Source organism: Festucalex cinctus, chromosome 19, assembly GCF_051991245.1.
Source record: "Festucalex cinctus isolate MCC-2025b chromosome 19, RoL_Fcin_1.0, whole genome shotgun sequence".
NCBI classification, from domain to species: domain Eukaryota; kingdom Metazoa; phylum Chordata; class Actinopteri; order Syngnathiformes; family Syngnathidae; genus Festucalex; species Festucalex cinctus.
In genome coordinates this window covers 1,741,755-1,768,469 of record NC_135429.1, presented here as the reverse complement: position 1 = coordinate 1,768,469, position 26,715 = coordinate 1,741,755, and the positions used below count along the sequence as shown (strand labels likewise).

Genomic DNA, 26,715 nt, shown 5'->3' with positions numbered 1-26,715 from the left:
CTGAGATGATGCCCACAGAACCGGAAATAAAACCTAGTGGGTACTGGGTAGCATATCAGCAAAGCCGTAGTGGCTCGGTACAAACTAATTTGCCTAAAGCTAAACATTTCCTAGTCGGATGAATCAAAGGTCACAATTCAGTCAGAGGTCAATAACTATCCAGTGCATTCAATTGTTGGGCACAAACGTCAAAACACACAAGGAGGTAAAGTAGGGCTAAACTCACGCTCAAGACTCACATGCAGACCAAATGACCTAGTTCCTGAGGTCACTTCCTAGGCTCCGCCCCATAAAAAGGGAAGCGCAGTAATTAATCTTCACACAGTCCGTTTGTTTCTTTGCGCTACTGTTTCGATAATTCAAATCGATAATGAATTAATCCTTTAGAGATCTCGGTTAATTTCAAATTGTCCAAATGCTCAGAATTTCTGCCCCTAAACAGTAAAAATTCTTTAAAACAGATTTCAAAATAAAACATTTGCAAAAATAGCTTATACTTAACATTTTACCTATTTCCTGCCATGTTACGGACCAAACTAGTAACTAAATCTTAATTAATTAATATAATTAATTATTAAATAATAATACTATACATTTTTTCATTATCAAAATGATTGTTAGTTGCAGCTCTATTACCAATACATTTGCACTTCCTTCCATAATATATCCCTTTTAAATAAGCTGTTGATATCAGTATATTTAATTAGTATTTTAATTAATTAATTTCAATAGTATATTTCATCAACACTGTGGTTCTAACGTTAACTTGTGTGAAGGCACACAGGAAGTCCAATCTATGCAGGACCCACGTGACACAAGCGGCCTGAATACGGCTCTTGTGATGACAGGTCACAGCGACTCCGTCTGCTTCCGGGTTACAAACCGTCCGCAGTGGTGACGAGCGCCGGCTTAAAAGTCAACGAAAGCCCTGTGTTCCATGATGCATTTCATTATTCCACAGTATAATTACGAACAAATTCGACGATAAGATCTCGCCCCGGCGACACAACAGCTTATCAATCACAGCAGTTACGGCTGAAGCGATTTCTCGCCACATTGTGCAACGTCATACTCCCTTCTTTGAATGTATTAAAACTCCCCAAAAAGGTACAAATCAAACACTCATTCATTTCTCACGGTTAATCACGCCTCTTATCTGTGTGAAGTGCAGTCCTCGTGTGACTCAACTGGGCCACGAGTGTGGAAGAAGACAAATCAGCACGAGACAAGAAGTCCAAACTAGCCCGGCTAGCTAAATGAGACACGAAGCGTCATGTTTAAATGTCAACGGTCCACGTTGGTCATTATGACAATGACAACAGTCTCAATCATTCAAACGGGACATGAATGCACCGACGTTTATAAATATTTAAAAATTATAATAACCAATACGGCTGTGTTGGCTAGCTTGACTTACCACGGATCGAACTCGTGGATGATACTCTCGAACCGAATGACGGCGAAAAGTCTGGAGCTGAATCCGGCCAGGCAGGCCAGAAAGAGAATGCTAAACGAGAGTAACGACTGCCACCCCGCCGGCTGTGTCAGTCCGCCCGACAGGCCTCCTCTGCCGCCCGCAGCACCCGCGGCGCCGGCTCGGCTGTTTCCGTGCACCGAGCTGCCGGCATTAGCGGACGCTTTGTGCTTGCCGTCGCTGACTGCGTGGTGCTCCGCCATTTCTGCGCGCGGCGTCAGTAGGTTTTGCTAGAGTCCCCCTCCAGCCAAAACTACCGTCTCTCCCTCCGCTCCGTGCTGATGTACGTTCCCTTGGTTTCCACCCGAGCCGCCGCCTACTTTGGAATTTAGAATAGTTTTCGAATGAGATTTGAGCTAGTAGCGGTTACATCCCATGATGCACACGCCTGCTACGCACTGAAACCGCAACAGTCAATCCACGGTACACACGACGCTCCACACCAGAGCACCGGTGGAAAGAGGAAGAAGGGATGCGATGGGCGGGGTTACCGGAAGCTGTTGCGGCCTGTCACAAATCGACAGGTATTAGAAGGCGGGGCTGCGCGCCGCTCGACCAATGGGAGAACAGCATCGAGTAGATTGACAGGATCAATATACCAATTGAAATTTAGCGTTGATCGCTAACTTTGAGGATTTTTGAATTGGTGTCAGTCTGGCGCTCTCTGCTAATAAAGACATTTGTCATTCAATTAAACAGAATGGAAAGTAAGATTTTTTTTTTGTGCTAGTTGTCCACTTGCACAGTAAAAAAAAAAAAAATAATAATCGCACCAAAGCCTTTTAGCAGTCATGTGAAGATAAATGCACAATGTAATAATTGTGGTGCCCTTGGATGCTCTAGATTGGATTGGTAATAAAGATTGATGTGTCACGCCATTTATCATGCCTGTCAGCACATACGAGAACACAGCATTCATCTGAGTATACGTTCACAATTTTCCAAAAGGTTTTTAAAGGCTATAATGGACGATGGGATTTTTGAACACTGAAAACAAATGCTGACTTTGGGAACGGATGAAATTGTACTGTTATAAATTGGAGTTGTAAGAAGAATCGTGTTATAGAAAGAACCACCTCGGTCACCTGTGAGTCCTTTCACGTGTTCGTTTGTAGGTTTTATGAGATCATTAATAACCTCACGATTTTGGGCGGCCCCCTAGTGGCCACCGAGCGCCAAGCAGCCGCTTAGTTTCCTGACGATGCCTCCGGTCACGCTTTCTGATACGCCATACGTAATTTTTAACACGCCAGATGGTTTCAAAATTGTGCAAATGTGCACCACTAAAGCAGTGTGGAGGGTTACATTCTTTGCTATGCAGCTAAAATGTCATAAATCTTTCAATGTGCTTGTTCCTTTTCAGTAAAAATATTTACGGCCAACCCTTTTCCTCAAAAACGGAATGATTTAACATTAAAATGAAATATTCATGTTGAGGAAAATTGCACTGAAGTTAGTCGGCTTAACGGAGCTGTGCATTGGGGCTATAGTCTGGAGAGAGAACGGGGGGAGATAAGACGGTGATCACGCAGTTTTTGCAGAGATGAAAGGCTGGATAAGTGTGATTATGAAAATTGATGAGGTCATCTTGGAGAGAGGATTGGCAGAGGTGGATGCAAGTCTGGAGTTCACAAGATCACAGGGAAAAAAAAGGTACACAGACACGGATAAACACCAACATTGTGACTATAAAATGTGATCATGAAACAAATCCACGTCTGCGCGTACAGATTCAGATTATAACATGACGATTGCTTGTCAAAATGCCAAAACGCAGATGAAAGTCTGGCAAAATTAACGGGCAAGGCGCTAACGTCGCTCTTTTGTCTTTCCCCGACGTCTCCGAGGCAAAGACTTGAATATTTGCATTGGTTTTTTTTTTTGCCTTTGTGCTTGCAGCCCAACAGCATAAAACACCGGCCAATTTTCTACTTGGCATTCTAAGGTGTTTATACTGCTCCACTCTGCCAAAGGCCAGTCCTAAAAAAAAAAAAAAAAAAAAAAAAGCTTAAGATACTTGGCAAGAAATGCTCATTGCACCTTGCTCTGTAGTTCTTTCTCAGACATGTTGGAGGTTGGAGCATGAGCTGGTCAAAAGGATTTGCAATGTAATTCACCAATGTTTTTTTTTAGCCATTTTGTTTGGGAATATTCTTGTGAAGCGAGTCAATATGTGGAGGAACTCAATCTGTGCTTGCATTAGGTGAGTGCCTCAATATTAAAAGTTATTAGAGATTGGACGTTGTTTATATGTATTGCTGTTATGTACAAAAGCACAATATTTTGCTTTTTTTTTTGTATGAGCTTTTTTTCTTCTTTTTTTTTACACAATATTGTGATCTTTTTTTAAATAGCGCCAACCTTCCCACAATATTGTGATAGTTACCGTATCGTGTTAATATCGTATCGTGATATTTGGATATCGTTACATCCCTGGTAAATACTGCACAGTGATCAATGCCTTTAAAATGTCGTACAACCTTTAACCCTGGGAGAGAGTACATTATAACTCACTAAGCAGAGTTAAATTCACACTACAGGAATTAGACAAGTAACTGACTAACACTATGTCGAGTTAATTTAACTTTCGGTGATCAATAACACCTAGTAGTTAGGTTTTAATGTCTCTCTGTGCCTTGAGCCGAATTAAGGATTAAACACATGTAATGAGTAATGAGCCACTACCTGGTGAGGTTGTTGTTCAGGTGTCACCTGTGCGCCCTAATCAGTGACACCCCATTTCACTCAAAGCATGCCTCATTTCTCCAACAGTCAATGGGGCTCGGGGAAGTAGTTCAAATCCTGATGTGAACATGGCGGAACAGATGTTCTCTATAAATGTCAAAACACGGAAGACTTTCATTTTTGCGAATATGTTAAGGCTGCTCAATTTGATAAAAACGTAAATATTGTTTTGCATAGAAGTCAATTACCTCTTTTGAGCTACACACCGCCCTCGTTTTATTTTCATGTCGCCCGATAGAATGCAAAATAGTGGTGCAAATCACCATTATGTTACAATCCATCATGGCGTGATTTATGTTATTCATCTTTGCAAAGCACATGATGAATTAGTGCTTCTGTGAGGCTACAGGAACTGAAACGATGACAGTTTCCCCATATCGAAACTCTCTCCTTTGATTTCTTACTTTGGTACCAAATACATTAATCACCAGAAAGGGGGAGAATCCAATTATAGTCGATTCTTGCCAGTCTGAATATTAATTGGACATGTATCACTGTTGTGAACAAAACTCAGACCATTGCTTTATTTTTAGCAATGTTTTTATCACAGGGAGTAAAATTAGATGTTAATGTTAAGCAGTCATGTGTATTCAGTAATGATGATGGTTGGTGGTATTTTGCATAATCCTGTTAAAATAAAATGTGATATAGGGAAGGGTGGGTTAGAGTATAGAATTAGGGATTAAAAAAACAACAAATATGGCACTGGCCTTTTGCATAAAAGGTGCCATTGCTCATAAATAGATGGAATATCACTGACAGCCTTCAGGGATGTTTCACTTCTTATTGACGAGAGGTAGCGAGAAAAGCAAAGAGAAGTTTGCTGTTTGCGAGCAAAATGTCACACCCAAATTGTGTTCAACATCTTGAAAGCACCCTTTGCCTTATCAACATTTCACTTGGTTCAAGAAACCTCTCCATGACGTCTTTTGAAGGAAGGTGAAGTTCAAATATAAAAACTGCAGATCTGACAAAAAACGTACACCGGAAAATGCCACCAGTGTTGATGACTGCAGTAAGCGTAGCCTCAGTTTGACAAAATACACCCCTCGCTACTTTCCTGAGAGGCTTATTCGGGCTTGCATCAATAGCCGCGACAACAGATGAATGTCCAATGGCGGCCCTGGGACTGCACACTTTATTCTGCAGTGATCACAAAACAATCAGGCTGTGTACAGAGAAGAACACTCAAGATGGATGGAGAACGGACGGATGGGCCGATCGAAAGAAGTGAAATGACTGATGGATAATGAAGGAATGAGGGACGGACCAAAAGACAATAGCTATAATAGTGATAGATGGTCGCATGATAACTGATAGTTCGCTAGCTAGAGAGATAGCTGATAGATTAGCTGCAGATGAGAGACAGATGGATGATTGCTAGATAGAATGATAGCTAGCTAGATGGAGAGGCGATAGCTAGCTAGCTAACTAGATTTAAAAAAAAAAAAAAAGCTAACTAGATGATAGCTAGCTAACGATGTGATAGATAGCTAAATAGAGGCAATAGCTAACTAGATAGATGACAGCTTTCTAGATAGCGAGGCGATAGCTAGCTAACTAGATCGATGATAGCTAGCTAGAGATGTGATAGTTAGCTAACTAGACTGATGATAGCTAGCTAAATAGCGAGGCGATAGCTAGCTAACTAGATGATAGCTAGCTATATAGAGATGTGCTAGCTATCTAGCGATACAGACAGATAGATTGATAAGGTGTATTATTTGGAAAAAATAAAGTGCTAGACAGAAAGACAGTTAGGTAAGGCTCGATAGTCAAGCAGTCAGGCAGATGGACAGACCGACAGAGAAAGATCAGTCGATTGTGTTCTACCGTACAGACAAGAACATCTATTAACCAACAGCCCAACATGAGTGAAATAAGGTTCCCTCATTCTTTCACTTTCATCCCAAAATCAATGTTTATGTCAACCCTTTTCAGACCCCAAAAAACAACAACCGTTGGAGGCACTTCATTAAAGAGTGACCACTTAGTCACTGCCCGCGTCTAATCGATCCTCCTCCCGGTTGCCCTCAATCGCTCATGTGACAGAGCACCTTTCACGCCTCCTAAATAAAGTTACACCGGCCTCTCTGGTGAATATGGGATGATGTCGGAGGGCGCAGAGAATCAACACAAAGTGCTCAGGAATGCACAAGAGCACAGCAAGCATCGACAGCCTCGCACGAGCATTTGCTGCAGTTGTCATGGAGAAGTAGCCCAAAGGAAAAAAGATAGATTGATTTTTACAGTACGTATGAAAATTAATATTGGGCACGCAAAAAATATTTCGTGGCAAATTATTTCTAAATCAATGTGACATCTTGTAGACTTCAATGATCATATTTTTTTGTTAAATTGGGGTAAATCACTACTTCTATTGCAGCTCAATTTTCAACCTGGGTGCGGGAGGCGTTTGTGTTTGTTGATGTCAAATTACACTAATTGACAAAGTGTATTAATTCAGTGACTTGATGATGAAATGCTGTCTCCACAAATGATAGGAAAATTCAGAGTTTTTGTGTGTGCGTGTTTGTGGGGGTGGTGGTCGCATAATATGTCTCCTTAAAAAAATATATAGAACCGACTGGGTCAGAGATGAAAACGGGTTATGACTTTTACTGCACCTGAGGAGGAAAGTCTTCATTGAAGCATGCAATATTTTTTATTGCTTACCCCAGACAACACATTCCGGTAGCTTTAATTGATATATACTGCATCCCCATGGCAACCTGCAAACAGGAATGAACAATGACTGGCAGCAGAGCATTTCTCTCTGATTATTATAACAATACCTCAGGGTTATGTGAGCATATGCTCACTAACTATAGAAGCTCTGATAACAGAGTCACTTTCATACAGTAATAATATCCAACACCCACACATTTTAAATACACACATACAGTATCTCTCTCATCGGCTCTTCTTCTGATGTGCCTAATGAAGTGACCCGCGAGTACACAATGATGAGCTAGTTTTGGCCAAATACTCCGCCTGCTGTTTGGCTCCTCCAACAGAATGAAGCTCCACGGTTTAATGAGCCAAGAAAGCTGTTTCAGTGCACATTTTTTTTTTGCTGAGTGGTGTGTGGCACAATGACAATCCCCCTCTTCAAGTACCTTATGTTTGTCCAGTGAGTCCACTACTTCCAACACGCACGCTGCTGGATCCAGCACTTCAATTCAATTCTTCGCAGACGCAAATCATGCCCGCATCAACTGTCATCCAGCAGTCCAACATCGCCCTCCTGTGGCGTTAAGACAAAAATGCATGCAGCGATGATGCGTTGTTGTCGGATTACTGCATACTCTTTTGTTAGTTTACATAGTGCTCACACTAAGAAGATTAAAACCCAAACATGTTACCATTCGCATGTGTTAGTGTGGGATCTGATTTTTGGTGCTGTCTCTTGAACTATTGACCTATTCTAGGCCAAATGTTCAAGTGAAATCCTTTTCATGCTAAACAACTTTATGATTGCTACTTGTGTTTAAATAGCCTAAGGGAATTGAATGCCAGTGTGTATCCTGACTTTTCACAAAGGGAATCATGTATTTGTTACCAATTAATCATTTTACTTAATTTTGAAACTCTAAGGTGCCAGCTGAAAATACCAGAAATCACATGTTCACGATGGTCAAACTGTTGAAAAGAACTTCCCCTTCGAAATCACATGTTCACTGTGGTCAATTGTTGAGAGCTGCCCCTTCACGCTTAAGGGCCAAAAAACGAACAAGAGATATCCTGAAGAAGCTAACAAGCATGACGGTGAAAAAGGTCAGAGCAGAATCTTAATTACTTTATGACTTCTAGTGGACAATCATAGGAGAAGCTCAGAACAAGGATCTCATTATTTTGCAAACGGTCAAGTGGCAGTCAGGTGACTCGGGACAGGGATCCCGTTGTTGTTGGCTGGGGGACGAGGCTTGGGACAGGGCTCTCACTATTTTTGGGTGTCTGCAAAAGGTTAGTCTAGCAAAATTATTAGATTATACAATGTAAATGATAGATGACCTTATTTTATGAACGAATAAGTTCTTTTCAATGTAAATGATAGGTCACCTTATTTTTATGAACGAATAAGTTCTTTTGATACCAGTAAAACTTGTTACTACTTCTGGTCTCAAGAACGGGAGGGGGGACGTATGATCTGCGGGCTACTCAATAACAATTGGATACCAGTAGAAGTCACAAAACTAAGCTCGCACTACCCCCTAGTGGTCAAAAGCAGATACCATTAGCATTCAATAATTTGCATCTCGTTAATAAGTGGGTTTGGCCGAGGCTTTCCCGTGCCAATAAGATCTAAGCGTGAAGTGGGCAGACAAGTTTGACAGCCAATTGGGAAAAGAGGTTGTACCATGGATGAAGCTTTATAAACTGCTGCACTTCCTGAGATGATCAGATTTTTTCCATTTGCGCAAATTGAATGGTCTCATTGTGCTTTTGCCAATAAAGCCACTTTTTGTTCAGCTTGACTTTGGACTCCCGCCTATTCTTTTTCCCGACTCGCATTTGATTTCAACACACAACGCAAAAGGAGACCTGGAGCACCAGCCTGCCAGCAGGTGCTGAGACAGGTGACGCTGCGGCCAGCCTTCCGGCTCCAGACCTGACCCGAGACCCGACATTTTGGTGCCGTGACCCGGATTTGGACAAAGTTCTGGGGAAAAACGGACAGCGTGTCACGCCAAATCGGTGCGTTACTTCCAGACAAGGCCTACAAAAATTAAGGTAAGCAGACCTTTTATTCTGCTCAATTATTGAAGTCTGGAAACTAACTGCCTGATCACGGCGTGTCTAGCTGTCTGACATATGCCCAGGTCTATTTCGAATTTAGTCAAAAGTAAATTGCAAATTGTAGGAGTCCAAGTCAACCTGACCACGTGCATGTTGTATGTTTGTTTGTCTTGATTGTGTGAAAAACGGCCAAAGTATTAAGTAGAAAGTGTTCTTTGCTCAAGGTGAGCTGCCCCAGGAAGGGGTGATCCAGGAAGGATAATTTTCGTTGTAAAAGCCTAATGGTTAGGCTTCTGCTCTAGGTGAGCTGCAGATCCAGGACGGATCCTTGTTGTTGTAAAAACCTAAGAGGTTAGGTTTCTGCTCTAGGTGGGCTGCAAATCCAGGACGGATTATTTTTGTTGAAAAAGCCTAGTTAGGCTTCTGCTCTGAGGTGAGCCACAGTATTATTGTTTTAAGACCCGAGGCGGGTCTCGTCCGAAGGGACTTGTTGTAAGTCCGAGATGGACTCATTGTGATGTAAATTTGACTGGTAACTGAGCACCTGCTTGGGTAAAGGTGACCCTATTTTTCGGCCTCAGGACAGGCCGAGAAGCATTGTGCTAAGTGTGTGAAAATTCGGGCGGGTTTCTAGGTCGAAGAAGACCTTATTTTTGTGTGTGTTTAAGAGCCTCGGAGTAGGCTAAAGAAATTGTATTGAGCCAAGTGATTGCAGTGTCCCCAGCCAGGAAGGTTTTGGGTCGTTAAGATCACTGTGTTTTTGTCTATAAGCTTAGTTCAAGAGGAACTATGTTTGTAATGTCTTTTGGTCTGTGACAGGCAAATTGTGTGGCAGACGGCGGACTTGTGGATAAAAGTGGATTGCTAGTAGGAAAAGCATAACTGAATGTTGTTTTTTAAGAGTCCATTAGGGATAATCAAGAAAAAGTTGTTAACTGGAAAGAAGATTGTGTAGTGTTGTCTAGTGGTGTTTGAGCTAAAGTTGGATGAAAAGTATGCAAAATAGTGAGAAGGTTAGTGGTTGATGCCTGTGTGCTAGTCAGTTGGAAAAAAAAAAAAACAAAGGAAGGTTTTCTGAAATACTGATGTGAAATAGGTAATTAGGGAAGGATTGTGAGATAGTGGGAAATAGTGTTGGAAAGATTTGTGAATCGCATTGTGAATTATTCTGTGGATTGCATTGTAAACGGCATGGAAAAATAAGAAATAAAATTGTTAAGCCTGCAGTGGGAGGGATAGAAAGGAAGGAGAGCGGGTTTAAAAAATAATAATATTAATAATAATAATAAAAACTAATAAATAAAGTGCCTTTTTGTTATCGGCAACAATAATAAGAATAATAACGAGAGCAATAATAATAAAATAATTAAACGAATAAATAAAGAAAGGAAATAGTAAAATAGTATAAATAAAAGTAAGGTGAGTGATATGAACTAATAGTGGATGGAGAATATAATCGTACAGGAAAGTGTGCCAAAATTAAATATTCCTGATATTGACGAGCCCGAAGTGCAGGGAATAAGAACCCACTTCTGGCTTGAACGTACGTTTCGTGACAAAAACGGGAAAGAACAGTGGCAAAGTGAGCTATTGATAAATCATAAACTGTGGAAAATAACAGATTTCTGTAATCTTGGGTGTATTAAGAAAGATTTTCCCGGTATTGACTGGGACTTGCAACTTAGGGAAATTTGGACAGCAGCCCGGCTAGCTCCACTGTTGGACTATCTCTGCAGAAATTTTCAAGATCAAGCAGTTGTCCCTCTAAAACCTTTATTGGGAATCCCCAACCATTTGCCTCTTGTGGGAGAAAACAAAATTTCAGAAGATCCAAAGCTCTGTATTTCAGTGGTTCCCCGAAAAGTGCATTGGGAGGTGGGTAAATTTGGGCAATTAACTAAAGAAATTGACTGTGACGGCGAGGAGCAGCTAAGGCTAACTTTTCACCCCCGAACAAAACTAAAAACTGCTATTACCGCGGGCAAGATAATTGTCTTGATAAAAGTAAGCGCGGACAACGAACCGGCAAGTCTGAATTCACAATCAGGTGAGGTTACGCAGGGCGTCATGGGTGTTCGACACTCAAAGGGAGTCGGGACATCTAGCCCAATGGCATTTGTAATCATGCAAAAACCTGATTTTGAGCAACAAATTCGACAAAGTATGGCAAAGTGGCACAAAAGAACCTCTGGCCAATTAAGATGGCCTAAAGAAGGGACCTTTATGGCTGCCTGTTGCGATGAAATTGAGCAAAATATTAAACATTATAAAGCAAAAGACTTTAGCGCAAGCAGGCAAGGAAAGCGGGCGAGAGAGCGAGAAGTGTTGCGATTTTTTAGAGAGGAGGGCAGAAAGCGGGCATTTGGGGCATCACAGCTCCCGCTGAGGGAAGACGGGCCGTCTCATCCTCAAATTCAAAAAAATAAAGCTGAAGAGCTACTGTGCCTGCCTACTGCTCCAGAGCTGCAGGCCAACCCACCACCATATACATGTGAGAAGGGTGGGGGCCAGTCTGGTCAATACGTGGTAAGGGGGGGCCAAGACAGAAGTTTAAGCGGGGAGGTTACAGGCACTTTTGAGGTGTCATTCAAAACACAGCCAAAAGCAGACAGAGGATATGGAAGGGTGGGCTTTGATGCAGGTGCGAGGGCGGGCGGTTCTTCGGATTTGTCTACATCCACATGTAGTCCTAGCCCATTAGGAGACATTTTAGGTACAGACATGCATGCATGCACGCACACTGTTGATCCAAGCGAGCTCACACGCGCGCGCGCGCACTCTATTGACCCTTTGACCCTTGCACACAGGCGCGCTGCTGAAGCACACACACTCACACGCATCAGAGCCAAAGAGAATAGTATAGACACAGCCCACAACCCGACAACTCGATCGAGTTTATTCACACATAGACTTGATCCTAATTCGCAGACACGCACACCCATGATTGATGATGAGGAACTGGAAGAAAAACTAAGTGCCCTTCATGAAGTAATACGAAAAGTAGGAGTGGATGCTTTGCCCATGTGGTCAAAAAAGAAGAAGTTCACGGATGACTCATTGGACTTTATGGAAATGACAACTCAAGAGACGAGAGACAACAGAAAGCAATACAAAGACATAATGCTAGCAGAGTGCCTTAAAAAGCAAGGACATATCGCACGCGCGAATGAGGGAGGCTCCAACAATGGGCTCCTTTCACTGGCTGACATGGAGAAGCGGTACGGGGGGGGTGAGAGCAGGTGCCCACAGACATCCCTGATCCAGCTGTCAGAAAGCGCTGCCGAACCAACACCTCCAATTCTAAGCCCCCAGACTCCCTTGACGGCACGACGGGAGTTGAACCTGCACCCTGGGCCCACTCCAGAAGGAGGCCAGCATCCACGCCAGAGCCCACCATCCGCTTCCTACACTGCTCCCACGCCCAACCAGGAAGCTCTGGTGGACATCCCTGAGACATTTGATCCTCCCCACTACACCAGCCAGTGGAGCACTGAAAGGCCGCTGCAAGGGGCGGACTATGAGAACACTCCAAGATCATCATTTCCTGGCAGGAATGCAGCCGAGCCACATGGGCCTGGCGGAACACTGCGCAGCGGAAGAGCATACCACCCAAGCAGCGAACAAGGAGGCCCTCACGGGGCCAGCGTCTCCCAGTGCCCACTGGTCACCAGAAGTTATGGAAAGCGCCACTATGTGCCTTGGTCCTTCTGCGACATGATAGGTCTAGCTGACAGGCTGCCTGATTTGACGAACGGGGCTAACAAATGGATCACCGCCCTGGAAGAAAGCACTGCCGGAGTCACGCTTGCCTTGGGAGACATCAAAGCGCTGTTGATGCACCTGGTTGGAAAACATGCAGCGGAAGAGATCCTGGAGAGAGCTGGACTGGATGTGCTGCTGATGGGGAACCAGGCTGATCATGTTGGCTTTAATGGACACCGTGGCGATGTCTGGAGGCAGCTGCGACAATATTATCCCGAAAAAATGGACCCAGCCAAACTGGAGGGTGAGACATTGAAGGAAGATGAGTGCCCTATTAAATTCCTTCACTCTTTCCAGCGGAAGTGGAGAGAGGAGACCGGCAGTGCCTGGAATAATAACAGCACCACTGAAAGCCTGTTCAAAGTCATGGTGAAAAAATCTATGCCTGATGAAGTTCAAGACCGGCTGGACAATGTGGTGGGACTCATGAAAATGGACTGGCCTCTGTTCCAAGAGCACCTGGTGCACCATGTGGAGGCCCTGCGGAAGGAAAAACAAAAAGAAGAAGAGGCACATCGTCAGATGAACGCCAAGCTCACCCACTTGCAGCTGACTGAGCTGAGACAGAAGAAGGACAAGGTCAAGACTCAAGCTCCTCTGGTAACGGTGGGAGGTCCCCCGATCCCTGAGCCTCCGGCTCCAACTGTGGCCCCATATGTGGCCTCCTGCCCCCAGGTGCCCCAGGTAACGGCCCCCATGCCCCAGGCAACTGCCTTCACAACACAAGCACCTGCACCTGTGCCAGCTGCTGTCCTGCCAATCCTCCCACTGGGAGGACCCCTACTGACTCAGCCTAATGGGCCGCAGACCCTGAACCTTCCCATGCATCCTTCAGTGCCAACTGAAATCCACGTGCACTATAATGAGCCAAGGGATGGAAGAAGCCAGCCCACAAGGGAGACTCACAGCCATGGCAGCCGGCGGACACCTGGTCGTGGAAATGCGGGCCCACAGACTGTTCCAGCGGGCCACCATGGGGGACCACCAACCTCTTTTGCTGACCCCAGGCGCAATGCGGCTCATCGAGGACCAGCACCCCGGGGCCAGAACCGCCCCCAGGGAAACGAATGCTGGGGCTGCGGCGAGCCAGGCCACGTCAAACGCGACTGTCCCACCAATCCCTGGATAGATTTGAGAGGGCCGCAATAGGGGGGCCCAGAGAAGCCTGGGGGAGAAATCGTCATGGCGCCAGCAGTAACAACGCAACCACAGGACGAGCCCACTGTCCCTGTTGTCATTGAAGGATCACAACATGACTTCATGGTGGATACAGGGGCTACTTATTCCTGCGTGGGGAGCTCTGGATTAAAACTCCCCCTGTCTGGCTCATCGATAAAGACTATAGGTTTCTCTGGGAAAACCCAGTTAATCCCCCTCACCCAACCAATTCCAATGTTGGTATCAGGAAGAAAGGTAGTGGCGCCACTTCTCATCTCTGACCAAACGCCAATCAACCTACTTGGACGAGACATTCTCTGTGCTCTTAATGCCAATATCATGTGCACACCGGATGGAATCTGGGTTGAGCTGCCGCCGAAAGACTCGCTACCAGCCACCACCCTGATGCCACTCCAAACCCCACGAGAAAAACAGCATTATGCCACTGTATACTCTCTGTTGCTCGTGAAGACTGCACCACTCCTGTCGGATTGGAAGTTATGGACTGAATGGACACAAAAAATACTGCCCCATGCAAGAAAGCCATCAATGCCTGAACATTGCACACTCTTCTTTGACGAATTGCAAAACCACAGAGACTATGAGATTTGCTGGAAGGAAGTTATGGATAATAATTGCTTCTATGTGCACGTAGTCAACATTTATGTAGGCCCCCAAGGGGCAGCCGCAGCAATTACACTTCCATTAAGAGCAGCCATATGGTTTCAAGTGCCAAATTCAGCACCACACATGACACTGTTTGTTGAAAAGGGACACAAATCATGGGAGCTTGGCCCAATGGTAAAAGAAGCATTACAAATTATTGCATGGAAAGACACCGATAATCCGCGCGTCCATATTTCACCCGATAAACAATTTATCAAAATTTCATTTTTTGCTGTCAGTGAAGGCCGCGCTGTGACCACATTGGTGCACAGGCCAGCTTTTGTGCAAGCTTCACTGTCAGCAGAGCATGAAAGCCTGCTTGGTCAGATACCCTCGCGACTGTGGTCACAACATAAGACAGACATAGGCTTTGTTAAGTCAGCACAGCCAGTTGTAATCAAGTTAAAACCAAACGTGACACTGCCCAATAAAAGCCAGTATCCCCTGAAGCCACAAGCAGCCATAGGGATAAAGCCCACTATTGAAGGACTGATAGCAGCAGGGGTCTTGGTCAAAACAAAGAGCCCGTGCAACACACCGATTTTCCCCGTTCCCAAGCCACGCTCGCCTGATTACAGACTTGTGCATGATTTACGACCTATTAATGCCATAGTGGATGCTGAGACTCCCGTGGTGCCGGACCCCCACACTTTGCTTTCAAACATCCCACCTGAGTCACTCTGGTATACAGTGATTGATTTGTGTTCAGCATTTTTCAGCGTTCCAGTACATCTAGCATCGCAATATTTGTTTGCGTTTACGTATGAAAAGCAGCAATATACCTACACACGCCTACCACAGGGCTATGTTGACAGCCCCACAATCTTTAACAGGGTCCTATCAGAGGATTTAGGTCACCTAGAGGTAGAAAGCACTGTCATTCAGTATATGGATGACATTTTGGTTGCCAGTCCGACAAAAGAAAATTGCGAGCGTGATTCATTGACTGTTCTTTTAGCACTTGAAAAGGGAGGGCATAAAGTTAGCAGAGACAAGTTGCAGTTCTGTCAAAAGGAGGTAGACTACTTGGGGAGGAGGTTATGCGGCAACTTACGAAAAATATCTGCTACTCACCTGGAGGCAATTGCTAAAGCCCCACAGCCAAAAACAGTGAGTCAAATGCTGACTTTTTTGGGAATGACAGGATATAGCAGAGCCTGGATCTGTGACTATGCCATAAAAGCGGCCCCTCTGCGTGAAATGATCCGCGCGGCCGGACAGAACAATGGCTCAGCTAACTTGGAGTGGAATGAAAAAGCCCTCCAGGGATTCTCAATGCTAAAGCGTGACCTCCAGGAAGCACCTGCCTTGGGAAACCCTGATTACTCAAAGCCATTCCTTTTGTATGTTGCAGAAAAATCTGGGCATGCATGTGCTGTCTTGATGCAGGATACTCCAACTGGGAAGCAGCCGATTGCTTACTATAGTTCTAAATTGGACAATGTTGAGTTAGGGTTGCCTCCATGCTACCAAGGATTAGCATCGGCCGTCTTTGCTTTTCAAAAAGCAGCACCAATAACTATGGGCCACCCTGTGTCCCTTTTTACTTCACATCAATTGCATGCACTGCTTACGAGTCCGCGTTTTGTGTTGACTCAAGCCCGGCGTACCGGATACGAAGTAATTTTGTCAGCACCTGAGTTAACGATACAAAGATGTAATACAGTTAATCCAGCCACTCGTATGATGGTCCCAGAATCAGATATAACGCATGAGTGTATTCAATCAACAGAAGAATTTCTGAAACCTCGTGATGACCTTCATAATCAGCCTATCGAGGCGGATCTCACATATTTTGTTGATGGGTCATGCTTTAAAGATGTAACAGGTAACCATGCGGGTTATGCAGTTGTCCAATTGCACTTGGATGGTTCATTATCTAAAGTGCAGGCGAAAAAGGTTCCGCAGCCTTGTTCAGCCCAGCTTGCTGAGCTGATGGCATTGACAGCCGCATGTCAATTGGCACGAGACAAGCGTCTAAATGCATACACAGATTCTGCATATGCTTATGGCGTGTGTCATATTAATGGAAAAATTTGGCAGCAACGAGGCTTTAAGCGAGCTGATGGTACTCCAGTTGTTCATGCAGAAGCGCTTGCCTCACTTTTGGAAGCCATGATGCTGCCATCAGCTCTGGCTATCATCAAATGTGCTAGTCACCAAAAGAATGACTCATTGATTGCCCAGGGGAATAACTATGCAGATGAGTTAGCCAGGGAGGTCACATCGGTGGGGGCTATGGCCCCCCTGCTGGTTGCGGGTGACTGTGAGCCTTTGACTACATTAGTCTCCTTGATTGAGACCCAGGATGCGGCATCAGTGTATGAGAAGAGTGTTTGGAAGAAAAGAGGCGCTTCCAAGTGTTTGACAGATGGGCATCAGAGAAATTTGTGGCGCAGCCCGGAGGGACATTTTGTGTTGCCCCTGTCATTGGTGAAAACAGCAATTTTGGCTGCCCATGGCCAAGATCATTGTCATCGGGGTGAGGTGTTGCGCAAGCTAAAAGCGGTTTGGTGGACACCTTTCTTGGCAGCCATGGTGGATCGGACTTTACACGAGTGCATTGTGTGCGCACAGCACAATGTGAGGAAATCCTTTTCAGCACCACTGGGCCACATTCCTATACCGGAAGGACCGTTTCGGCATCTAATGATGGACCACATCGACATGATTGAAAGGGTGAGGGGCTACAGATATGTTCTGGTGGTAATTGACAGGTTTAGTAGGTGGATTGAGGCTGTCCCCACGAAGGGTCCTGATGCCAGTTCTGCTGCTAAATTCTTGTGCCGGGAGGTGTTCCCCAGATTTGGCATCCCTGACCTGATCAGCTCGGATAATGGTCCAGCATTTGTTGCCAACATTGTAAAAATTAGCATGAAAATGCTTGGGATAAAACAAAAATTTGGATGTGTCTACCACCCCCAGTCTCAAGGTGTGGTCGAACGTGCTAATGGTACCTTGAAAGCCAAATTAGCCAAAATTAGAGCAAGCAGTAATGGTAAGTTGAATTGGATGGATGCCCTGCCGCTAGCTCTCATGTCAATGCGATCACAGGCTAACCGCACGACCCATTTAACCCCGCATGAAATGCTAACTGGCCGTCGCATGCCTGTGCCCTTTTTGAGAGGCCCGTATGAAGGGCCTCCATTAGAACAGTGTGAAATGGAATTGACCTCCTACCTGCACCATTTAACCCAAATACACAAGGCTATCTCTCGACAGGTTATTGAGACCGCAGAGGACCGACAGGCCGAAATCCAGCCTGACCTGCAGCGTGTGGCGCCCGGTGATTGGGTGTACGTGAAGACTTTCAAGCGCAGGTGGAACGAGGCTCGACGTGAAGGTCCTTTCAAGGTCATCTTGTCAACTCCAACTTCTGTCAAAGTCCAAGGTAAATCAGTCTGGTTCCACCTAAACCACTGCTGTCCTGCACCGCGGCCTGAAGGGCCTGCTGAAACGCAACCAGGCCTGGCCAGGGGTGACCACGCCACCCCGCAGGGAGAAGCCAGGCCTCGGACGCCCGCGGCGGCTAGAGAACCCTCTGTGCAGCGCGCTCCTAGACGATCCCAAAGGCTAGCACAAGGGGGCGACTCTTCATCACCTAGTAGTGGCTCGCTACCTCCGCCTCTGAGTCCTAGCTGCGCAAGTGAGTTGGCATCATCTGACAATGAGCAGCCTAGCCCAGGTGCTGTCACAAGTGATGCTTCCCCCGAGGGGGGGGGAAGTGCAGCTCTCCCACCCCCCACCTCAGGAATGGGTGGAGATGCATCAGTTGGAGGGGACATTGGGGCCGGATCAGTTGACGATGGAGGAGCCGGCCCGTCCTCCGCCCAGACCGGTCAGGCGGATCCAGTCCAGGCTGAGCCGAGTCGGAGTGACTGTGTCCCTTTCTCGACCATTGACCTTGACCTCCTCCGAGAACTGCAGGAATATCAGCCTGACCTTGCTGATCTTGCTGATAGCCCTGCCGCCCCTGACGTATTTCACCTTTAGCGTAGTACAGAGTATTGAGGATAGGGAAGTGCGTCTTCACCAATGTGCTCTGGCTGCAGGGCTTGTTGTTGCGGCGCAGGGAGCCTGGGACAATGACTCTAACATAGATCTGACATATGTAAATACTCCCTCTAGCCGTTATACTCTGACTGTAGGACCGACTCATGACAAATTTGCAATGGAGGCACTGACTAGACAATGTTACGTTTATGGTTCAGTCACACTCATATGCAATGTCACCCACTGTCTCCCGACTACTGGTTATACAGGCGTTACTATGACTGTAAATGAAGCTTTTACTCTGATGCGCGTGGCACACACTCGCTCCCGGCGTGCTGTTAATTTGCCTAATTATAATGAAATTGCTAATAATGATCATTCTGTTAAAATCTTGGGACAGGATAGTAGTTTATTTTATCAATGGATGACCTATTCAGCCCGACAAATAAGTAAACGCCCCTGTATAACATGTTATAATCGTAAGCGCTTGCCCACTGTACGGCCCCTGCCGGAATTAAGGGAAAATGATTGTGGTGCTGGATTATGTTTTACGACTTGTGCGCTATGGTTAGCATCAGGTATTTATCCTGAGTGGGTCACAGATAAGTACCATTGCCCGCGGGTTTTGTCTAAAAATATGTCTTTAGCTGCCCCACCTATGTCGCGTATAGACCGAAATATTGTGCACCCGGTCTGTGTTGCTTTTGGGCTTAAATATAAAAGAATGTGGATAAAAGCAGCTAACCGTTCAATGGATGGGCATCTACAAAGAACCCACACCCTAACTAGTGTCATCCCGGGTGGTCGCAAGCTCTGGTCAGTCATACATTTAATTAACACAACTGCCCTGTCCCCACTGCAATGTGCGCAGGTCCTCCAAAATGGAGGTGACCTGGTCCATGCTGTTAATGGCACTTCTGGAACCCACAGAGTCATCCCTGTTATTGCAGGTGATGCTCCCAGTACCCCACTCGCAGACGTCTTTTGGCTGTGCGACAATGATGATCAAGTTAAGGCTGTAATTCCCGCCCGCTGGCGGGGGTTGTGTGCACCTGTTATGGTGACTGGGCAGTTGGCAGTGTTGGCTATTAAAAAGAAGGCTGGGAAGAGGTCTGTTTTGCGTCCAAACACACTCACTGAGCCCGATTCTGTCTATATTTCATGGGACCAGCAGCCAATAGAGGTCCCAGATGAGCATTCTGCTATTTCTGAAGGTTGGATCCGGTCCGGCCAAGGCACTGGCTGGATTCCGCTCTTTGGTCCATTTATTAATTCACAATATATTGCTCGTAACAGTAGATGGATCAATTACTTGTGGTATAATCAACAACGTTTTATTAACTGGACAGTAATGGCCTTAGAGAATATTCATGAGCAGCTCCATGCTACCACTCTAATGACCTTGCAAAATAGACTTGTGTTGGACACTATGTTAGCCGTAGATAACGGGATCTGTTCAATGATTGGTGACGAATGTTGCGTGGAGATTCCTATGCATACTGGTGAAAAAGGTAACCTTACTTTAGTCTTACAACAATTGGTTACGCTACAAGACGAGCATGTCCGTAATTCAAATTGGAACACCAAAACTGGGTGGCTGGACACACTCGCCAAATGGCTTGAAAGTATGTCTTTCGGGAAGGTTTTGTCCCTCATTGCCACTGCACTGGGCCTGCTCCTCTTGCTAGTGTTAATTACCACCTGTTGTATATTGCCCCTGATTAAAGTGCTAGTTAGGAGATCTATTAATGCTGTAACCCATTTTCCAGTGGTGGTTGATTCTTACGGCGCCGACATGCATTTGCCTGATGCCACTTCCTCTTTCCCTTGCGACTCTGTCTATGAAGTTATGGCAGATAAATATCTTAACTAATGACTCATAAAACAAACAAAAAACTTAAATTTGGTCTGCAGGACATATTGAATGACTTACCCCTCGGCCCCATCCCTTTTTGTCGCTCTACTACCCGATGTGCCCGGAGTAATAAAGTAGTGTTTACTCCCTATCACTATGTAGGCTCTTTCCCCCTTCATGTTGTTGTTAGGGAGGTTGTTATTTATCCCTGGAAATGGTTAAAACATGTTTATGTTTTAAAGGGGGGAATGGCAATTTTTACTGATATATTCCCTGTTTATTTTGAGTACGACGTTTTCAGCCAGGACCATTATAAGACTTTGAATACTAGGGCCCTGATAGAAGTGATAACAATTAAGCTAAATGGATATACTTTGTTTTCTACACGGAGAAAGCTAGTTGCGGACACTATGAGTGATAGACGTCTACGTATGACTAGATGTCTCCAGAATATTGACCAATATTGCGTGGCGCAGCAGGAAAAAGGGAAGTGGCGGTGGCAGATGCGTTTCTCCTTTATATCCCCCTCACCTAAGCAGGAGGAAGGAGATGGGAGAGACGCCCGGGAACTGGTGGCCGCGCCTGAGTGATGAGCTGGCTGGAAGGGGGAGTTACAACATACTCCCAACGGCGGGTCCCCCGATGCAGCCAGGGGAGCCACCATTGAACCCATCCAGGCCTTCCCCGGCACTGCAACCAATCCGTCTGCGGCTGCGGACGCCTTCGGACCCAGCATCTCCTGACTCACCAGCCAATCCACAAAGGCGACCAACTCCACGGCCAGGGTCACAGCCTTGGTGCCCTCCGCCTGGGAGGCAATCACCTGCGCCAAGGCCACAGCCGTCTGGCCTGCCAACTGATATTGCTAGGCCCGGCATGTGGTCCCCCCAGGCTCCCACCAGACTCATCCACCTGTTGACTTCCCCCAGTGGCTCCTCATCTTATGTGGCCCCCAACCCTCCCCCACAACCGGGAGCAGCAGGGGTGCGAGGAGGTGCTCATCCTGCGTCAGCCGTACACCCGAGGCCAGATGAGGATTTGGCTCCTTGCCGCCATTCATGGAAGCGGCATAGACTGAGGATGCCCCATGGCCTGTGCTTCCCGAGCTTGGGGCAACAAGGCTACGACTGCGCGACCCTGGCAGTGGAACAGCTGGCTGACATCTCCCGCCTCGAGTTCAGGATCCTGTGCAGCCGGATCCCAGATGACACCAAGGAGCTATACCAGGTGTGGCGCGCGGGCATCATGAAAGCCCGTGCCAGGCAGAGAGCTGCCATACAGCGTGACCTAGCCAGACAGCGTGGCATGGCTGCACAGCCGAATCCTTAGCCTGAAGAGGCCTCACTTCTGACCACCTGTCCTGTCAACCGAGAAAGAATCTGGGTTGACATTTTCGGTCCCCTGCCGACGCCTGCACCGCCCCTTGCGACTCTGGTTCACCTTTTCAGTACAGGTGTGCTGTCCAGAGGACAACTGGACATCACGACCACACCTTTGCAGTCACTGTTCTGACTGGGGCATAATAATCCCCAGGGCAGTGGGAAACCCTTTCATCGCATCTTGCATTATCACTGTTTTGTTGGGGCATAATAATCCCCACGCAGTGTGGAAATCATGATCGGATGGTCGTCGCTGATCCACACACCATCCACCTGACTCACTCGTGTAGGGCACGGAGCCCTCGTTCGTTTACGGACATGTGTCGCACACACATGGACATTCGCGTTCACACGCACACACGGACTCTCGTCACCTCTGGACCCCTCTTTCTTCCACTTTCTCTTTTGCATTTACACCCCTCCTTCCACTCATATTGCCCCGGGCCATTGCAAACATTTCCACCCCCACCCATCACTAGCCTCTCTCTCTCAGCCCATGCACTCCCTGTATCCATGCATACACCGCTCACATTTTTCTCCTGAACTGTCACTCTTCTGAGAGCTTCCCCATCCGCTCCTCTCCTTGGACATAATATCGCATAGCAAATTTTGAGTACCGTTAGCATGTTACGTGCTCAGCATTTATCTTAGCGTGTTAGACATATAACCTTTGTTCTTCTCTTCGATGTGGTTTTATAATGTGCCATTTTATTGTTTTATATTTTGAGATTTCAGTTTGTTAAAAAAAAAAAAAAAAAAAAAAATCCTCCACTATGTTATGTTAGCCTTTTGGATCCACATGTTTTTTTCTTTTCTTTTTTCTTTTATTTAGCCCTTTATGGCTGTACTATTTTAATCTTATTATGATTTTATGCAATTTTTTTATGTCTATGCTATTTTTACTTTACCTTTAAACTTACACTATGTTAATCTGTCCCTTTGGCCGCCAGCCGGCGGGTACAACTACTGGCATACAATTATTTCACTTAGCCTTTTTTTTAGTGTTGATGTGCTAAACTCTGTCGCTTGTAATGTAGATAGCGAGTGTTAACTTGCCTTTTTGCTTGGTTATTGACTACGTGACACAGGGCTATAGGTGTCTAGTAGTTCTTTCATTAATTTAAGGCCCCATGCTCTTACGCAGGTTGACATGTGGCCAAGTCCCACGGTGTGGAGGCTCATACCGAGCCGCTTCCAAGTTCCCCCGCGCTCCAGGAGGTGCCTGCCCCCTCCGAAGAGCGCACACTCGATCTGTTCGGGTTCAATATTGGTCACTTGCAGAGCTTTGCTCTAACACTGGAGTTGATGTGGAGGTTTGCAGGTGTCGCGGTGTGTAATTGTTTACGCTGTATGATTGGTGTTAGCGGTGCCAATAACTCAGAATTTGTATGCTGGTGTCTGTGTTGTGATTTCATGAACGACTAAGCTGTGCTTCCAATCATCTTTGTCTACTTTGTTCATGATGTATTCACATCATGAAGGGGGGAATGTGGGATCTGATTTTTGGTGCTGTCTCTTGAACTATTGACCTATTCTAGGCCAAATGTTCAAGTGAAATCCTTTTCATGCTAAACAACTTTATGATTGCTACTTGTGTTTAAATAGCCTAAGGGAATTGAATGCCAGTGTGTATCCTGACTTTTCACAAAGGGAATCATGTATTTGTTACCAATTAATCATTTTACTTAATTTTGAAACTCTAAGGTGCCAGCTGAAAATACCAGAAATCACATGTTCACGATGGTCAAACTGTTGAAAAGAACTTCCCCTTCGAAATCACATGTTCACTGTGGTCAATTGTTGAGAGCTGCCCCTTCACGCTTAAGGGCCAAAAAACGAACAAGAGATATCCTGAAGAAGCTAACAAGCATGACGGTGAAAAAGGTCAGAGCAGAATCTTAATTACTTTATGACTTCTAGTGGACAATCATAGGAGAAGCTCAGAACAAGGATCTCATTATTTTGCAAACGGTCAAGTGGCAGTCAGGTGACTCGGGACAGGGATCCCGTTGTTGTTGGCTGGGGGACGAGGCTTGGGACAGGGCTCTCACTATTTTTGGGTGTCTGCAAAAGGTTAGTTTAGCAAAATTATTAGATTATACAATGTAAATGATAGATGACCTTATTTTATGAACGAATAAGTTCTTTTCAATGTAAATGATAGGTCACCTTATTTTTATGAACGAATAAGTTCTTTTGATACCAGTAAAACTTGTTACTACTTCTGGTCTCAAGAACGGGAGGGGGGACGTATGATCTGCGGGCTACTCAATAACAATTGGATACCAGTAGAAGTCACAAAACTAAGCTCGCACTACCCCCTAGTGGTCAAAAGCAGATACCATTAGCATTCAATAATTTGCATCTCGTTAATAAGTGGGTTTGGCCGAGGCTTTCCCGTGCCAATAAGATCTAAGCGTGAAGTGGGCAGACAAGTTTGACAGCCAATTGGGAAAAGAGGTTGTACCATGGATGAAGCTTTATAAACTGCTGCACTTCCTGAGATGATCAGATTTTTTCCATTTGCGCAAATTGAATGGTCTCATTGTGCTTTTGCCAATAAAGCCACTTTTTGTTCAGCTTGACTTTGGACTCCCGCCTATTCTTTTTCCCGACTCGCATTTGATTTCAACACACAACGCAAAAGGAGACCTGGAGCACCAGCCTGCCAGCAGGTGCTGAGACAGGTGACGCTGCGGCCAGCCTTCCGGCTCCAGACCTGACCCGAGACCCGACATTAGCTCAACGTGAACGAAATCAAAACAATGGCTTCCAAAGCTTTTCTAACGTCAACTGAGTAAAAAACAAACAAACAATTAGGTCACGATGACTGGGAAAAAAATACACCTTACTTCTTGGCTATGTATTTTTCTGCCTTGAGGGAGAACATTGAGAAACTATTTTCTTTTTCCTCTCTTGGGTAGCAGTTACTATGCTAGCTTGACAGTAGCGCTTTGAATTTATGACAAAAGAAAGTTTGTCGATTCAAATAGATGACAGTCTCACCACCTGGAATTATCATCGCTAAAAAATAAAATAAAAACTTCAGCGTGCTCCTGTCTTTACCTTTGATCAAATGCAGCAAAAAACGAGGACTGGTGGTGATAATCGTGTGTTGGTATTGAGAAGTAAAAATCAAGACATGTGCCACATATCCTGGTTTATGCCAGGTACTTACATTACTGCATATAAGGCAGCGTATCGCTCTCAGGCGAGGAAAGGTGGGAAGCAAAGGGAAAAAAATGTTTGATTCATGAGAAGGGTGCTCTATTTTTGTTCAAAGATACTGTGTCAATTAAGTACTGTACAGTGTCACATTTTCGGATTGTTTGACATGTAGTTAAAAAAAAAAAAAGGATTGAATTGAATGATGTAAACAACAAAATAAGAAAAAGCTGCATAAGTACTGTTGGCCTATTATGTTTTTTTCCCCCGTTTGTTTTTAACTTGTTTACTTCCCATCACAGCTAAAGCTACTACGACTGCTAATAAAAATGAAAGAGATAAAACATGTTAGAGTGGTTATCACATCTGCCTTACAGTTCTGAGGTTCCGGCCTTTTTGGGCGGAAGCTGGGACAGGCTCCAGCTCACCCATGTCACTACAAAAAAGGAGAATAGAAAATAGATGGATGAATAAATAATTAAAAGCATGAACTGTACATAATTTGCATGATATTATTGCATTATTAAGAATCCCAACAACCGCTACCTGGCTGTGACAAACTATGGCAATCCATTTATAATGGGAGTCCGGCTTTAAATAATTTATTATCCATGTGGATTTCCTGGGGTCGGTCCAATTTATCTGCTGGCTTGGCACTGGTTATAAATACAGAGCATACAAACTGCCACAGGAGCAATAGAAAAGCTCATACGATGGGAATTTACAACGCGAGAGGCGATTAGCTAGCTAGTTTGAAATGTGAATTTGTTGTACTTTATACATTTTCTTTTAATTATTTATACTTAAGTCTTCATTATCTCATCATGTATGTTTGTAAATCATATAAGTTGTATTGGAGGTTTGAATATCTTCAAAAAAAAAAAAGAAAAAAGAAAAAAGCTTGCTAGCTAGCTAACAATTCACCAAAAGTATTGTCATGTACATGTGGACATTTCTTGCAATGGGGCTGTTTGGAATGTGTTTTGGATGAAGAGAAAAATGTTTATGATCCTTTTCATTTCTATTTTTGGATTTATATCTTGGACTTCATGGAATATAATTTTTCAAATAGTCGAATAGTCAAATACCACTGATTAGAGCTAATAGCGATGACACAAACTAACAAAATTTTGAAAAACTACACGTTGGTTTATAGCATAAGGAACTTTTTTTATGTTGAGAACAGGTGTTACAATATTTCGGGATATGACATTAAAATAACAGCTTACCTTGTAATATGGAGATTGTGAAACGTTGCCATGGTCTCCGCTCATTACACATTTCGATACTCTGCGGCTAGTGGCAAAATGGCCGCCCACTGACATGGATAAACAGGTGGATTTTGCTGCTTAACTCATGTGCTACAAATGCAATATTAATCATAATGCTGTATTTAAACTAGCGGGGGCACCTAAAACACATTGTAAGGTCGACTTTCCCTTAAAATAGCAGCTAATAAGCAAAGTGCGCATGAAGTTTGCGCATGCGCGAGGAAAAAAACAAACAAACGAGGCGACCAACTACCCTATCATTAATTTGAATGGCGGAGATTAGCGTGGTGACAATCTTTGCCTAACTGTACACTATAAAGCTTGCAAGTCAACTTACCCGATATCAGTAAACCACGTTATGCATGTTAATTAAAAAAGAAAGAAAGAAAAAAAAAACCCCCAGCAACTTCGTAGTTGTTGAAACGTTTCTATCAGAGCCCATTCCACCGGATCCAATTCATTTTCAATGAATGCACCTTGAATTCGAGATGCGCACTTCACTTATTG

At 44.9% G+C, this 26,715-nt stretch overlaps 1 protein-coding gene across 3 annotated transcripts in view; it reads right to left on the bottom strand.

Annotated features, from left to right (window-relative positions):
• stt3b (STT3 oligosaccharyltransferase complex catalytic subunit B) overlaps positions 1–26,658 on the bottom strand; it is a 64,835-nt gene extending 38,177 nt beyond the window's left edge. The window contains exons 1-5 of one of the 3 annotated variants that reach the window (XM_077507170.1): positions 26,546–26,658; positions 26,167–26,255; positions 25,313–25,373; positions 7,339–7,466; positions 6,896–6,951 (exon numbers count right to left, since the gene is read on the bottom strand). In XM_077507170.1, coding sequence (XP_077363296.1) covers positions 6,896–6,945 — 50 coding nt within the window. In that variant the 5' untranslated portion in view covers positions 6,946–6,951; positions 7,339–7,466; positions 25,313–25,373; positions 26,167–26,255; positions 26,546–26,658. Of the gene's footprint in view, positions 1–1,417; positions 1,953–6,895; positions 6,952–7,338; positions 7,467–25,312; positions 25,374–26,166; positions 26,256–26,545 lie in introns of those variants that run through there. The other 2 variants (XM_077507171.1, XM_077507169.1) reach the window with 2 other exon arrangements.
• Between the last annotated feature and the right edge of the window lie 57 nt (positions 26,659–26,715).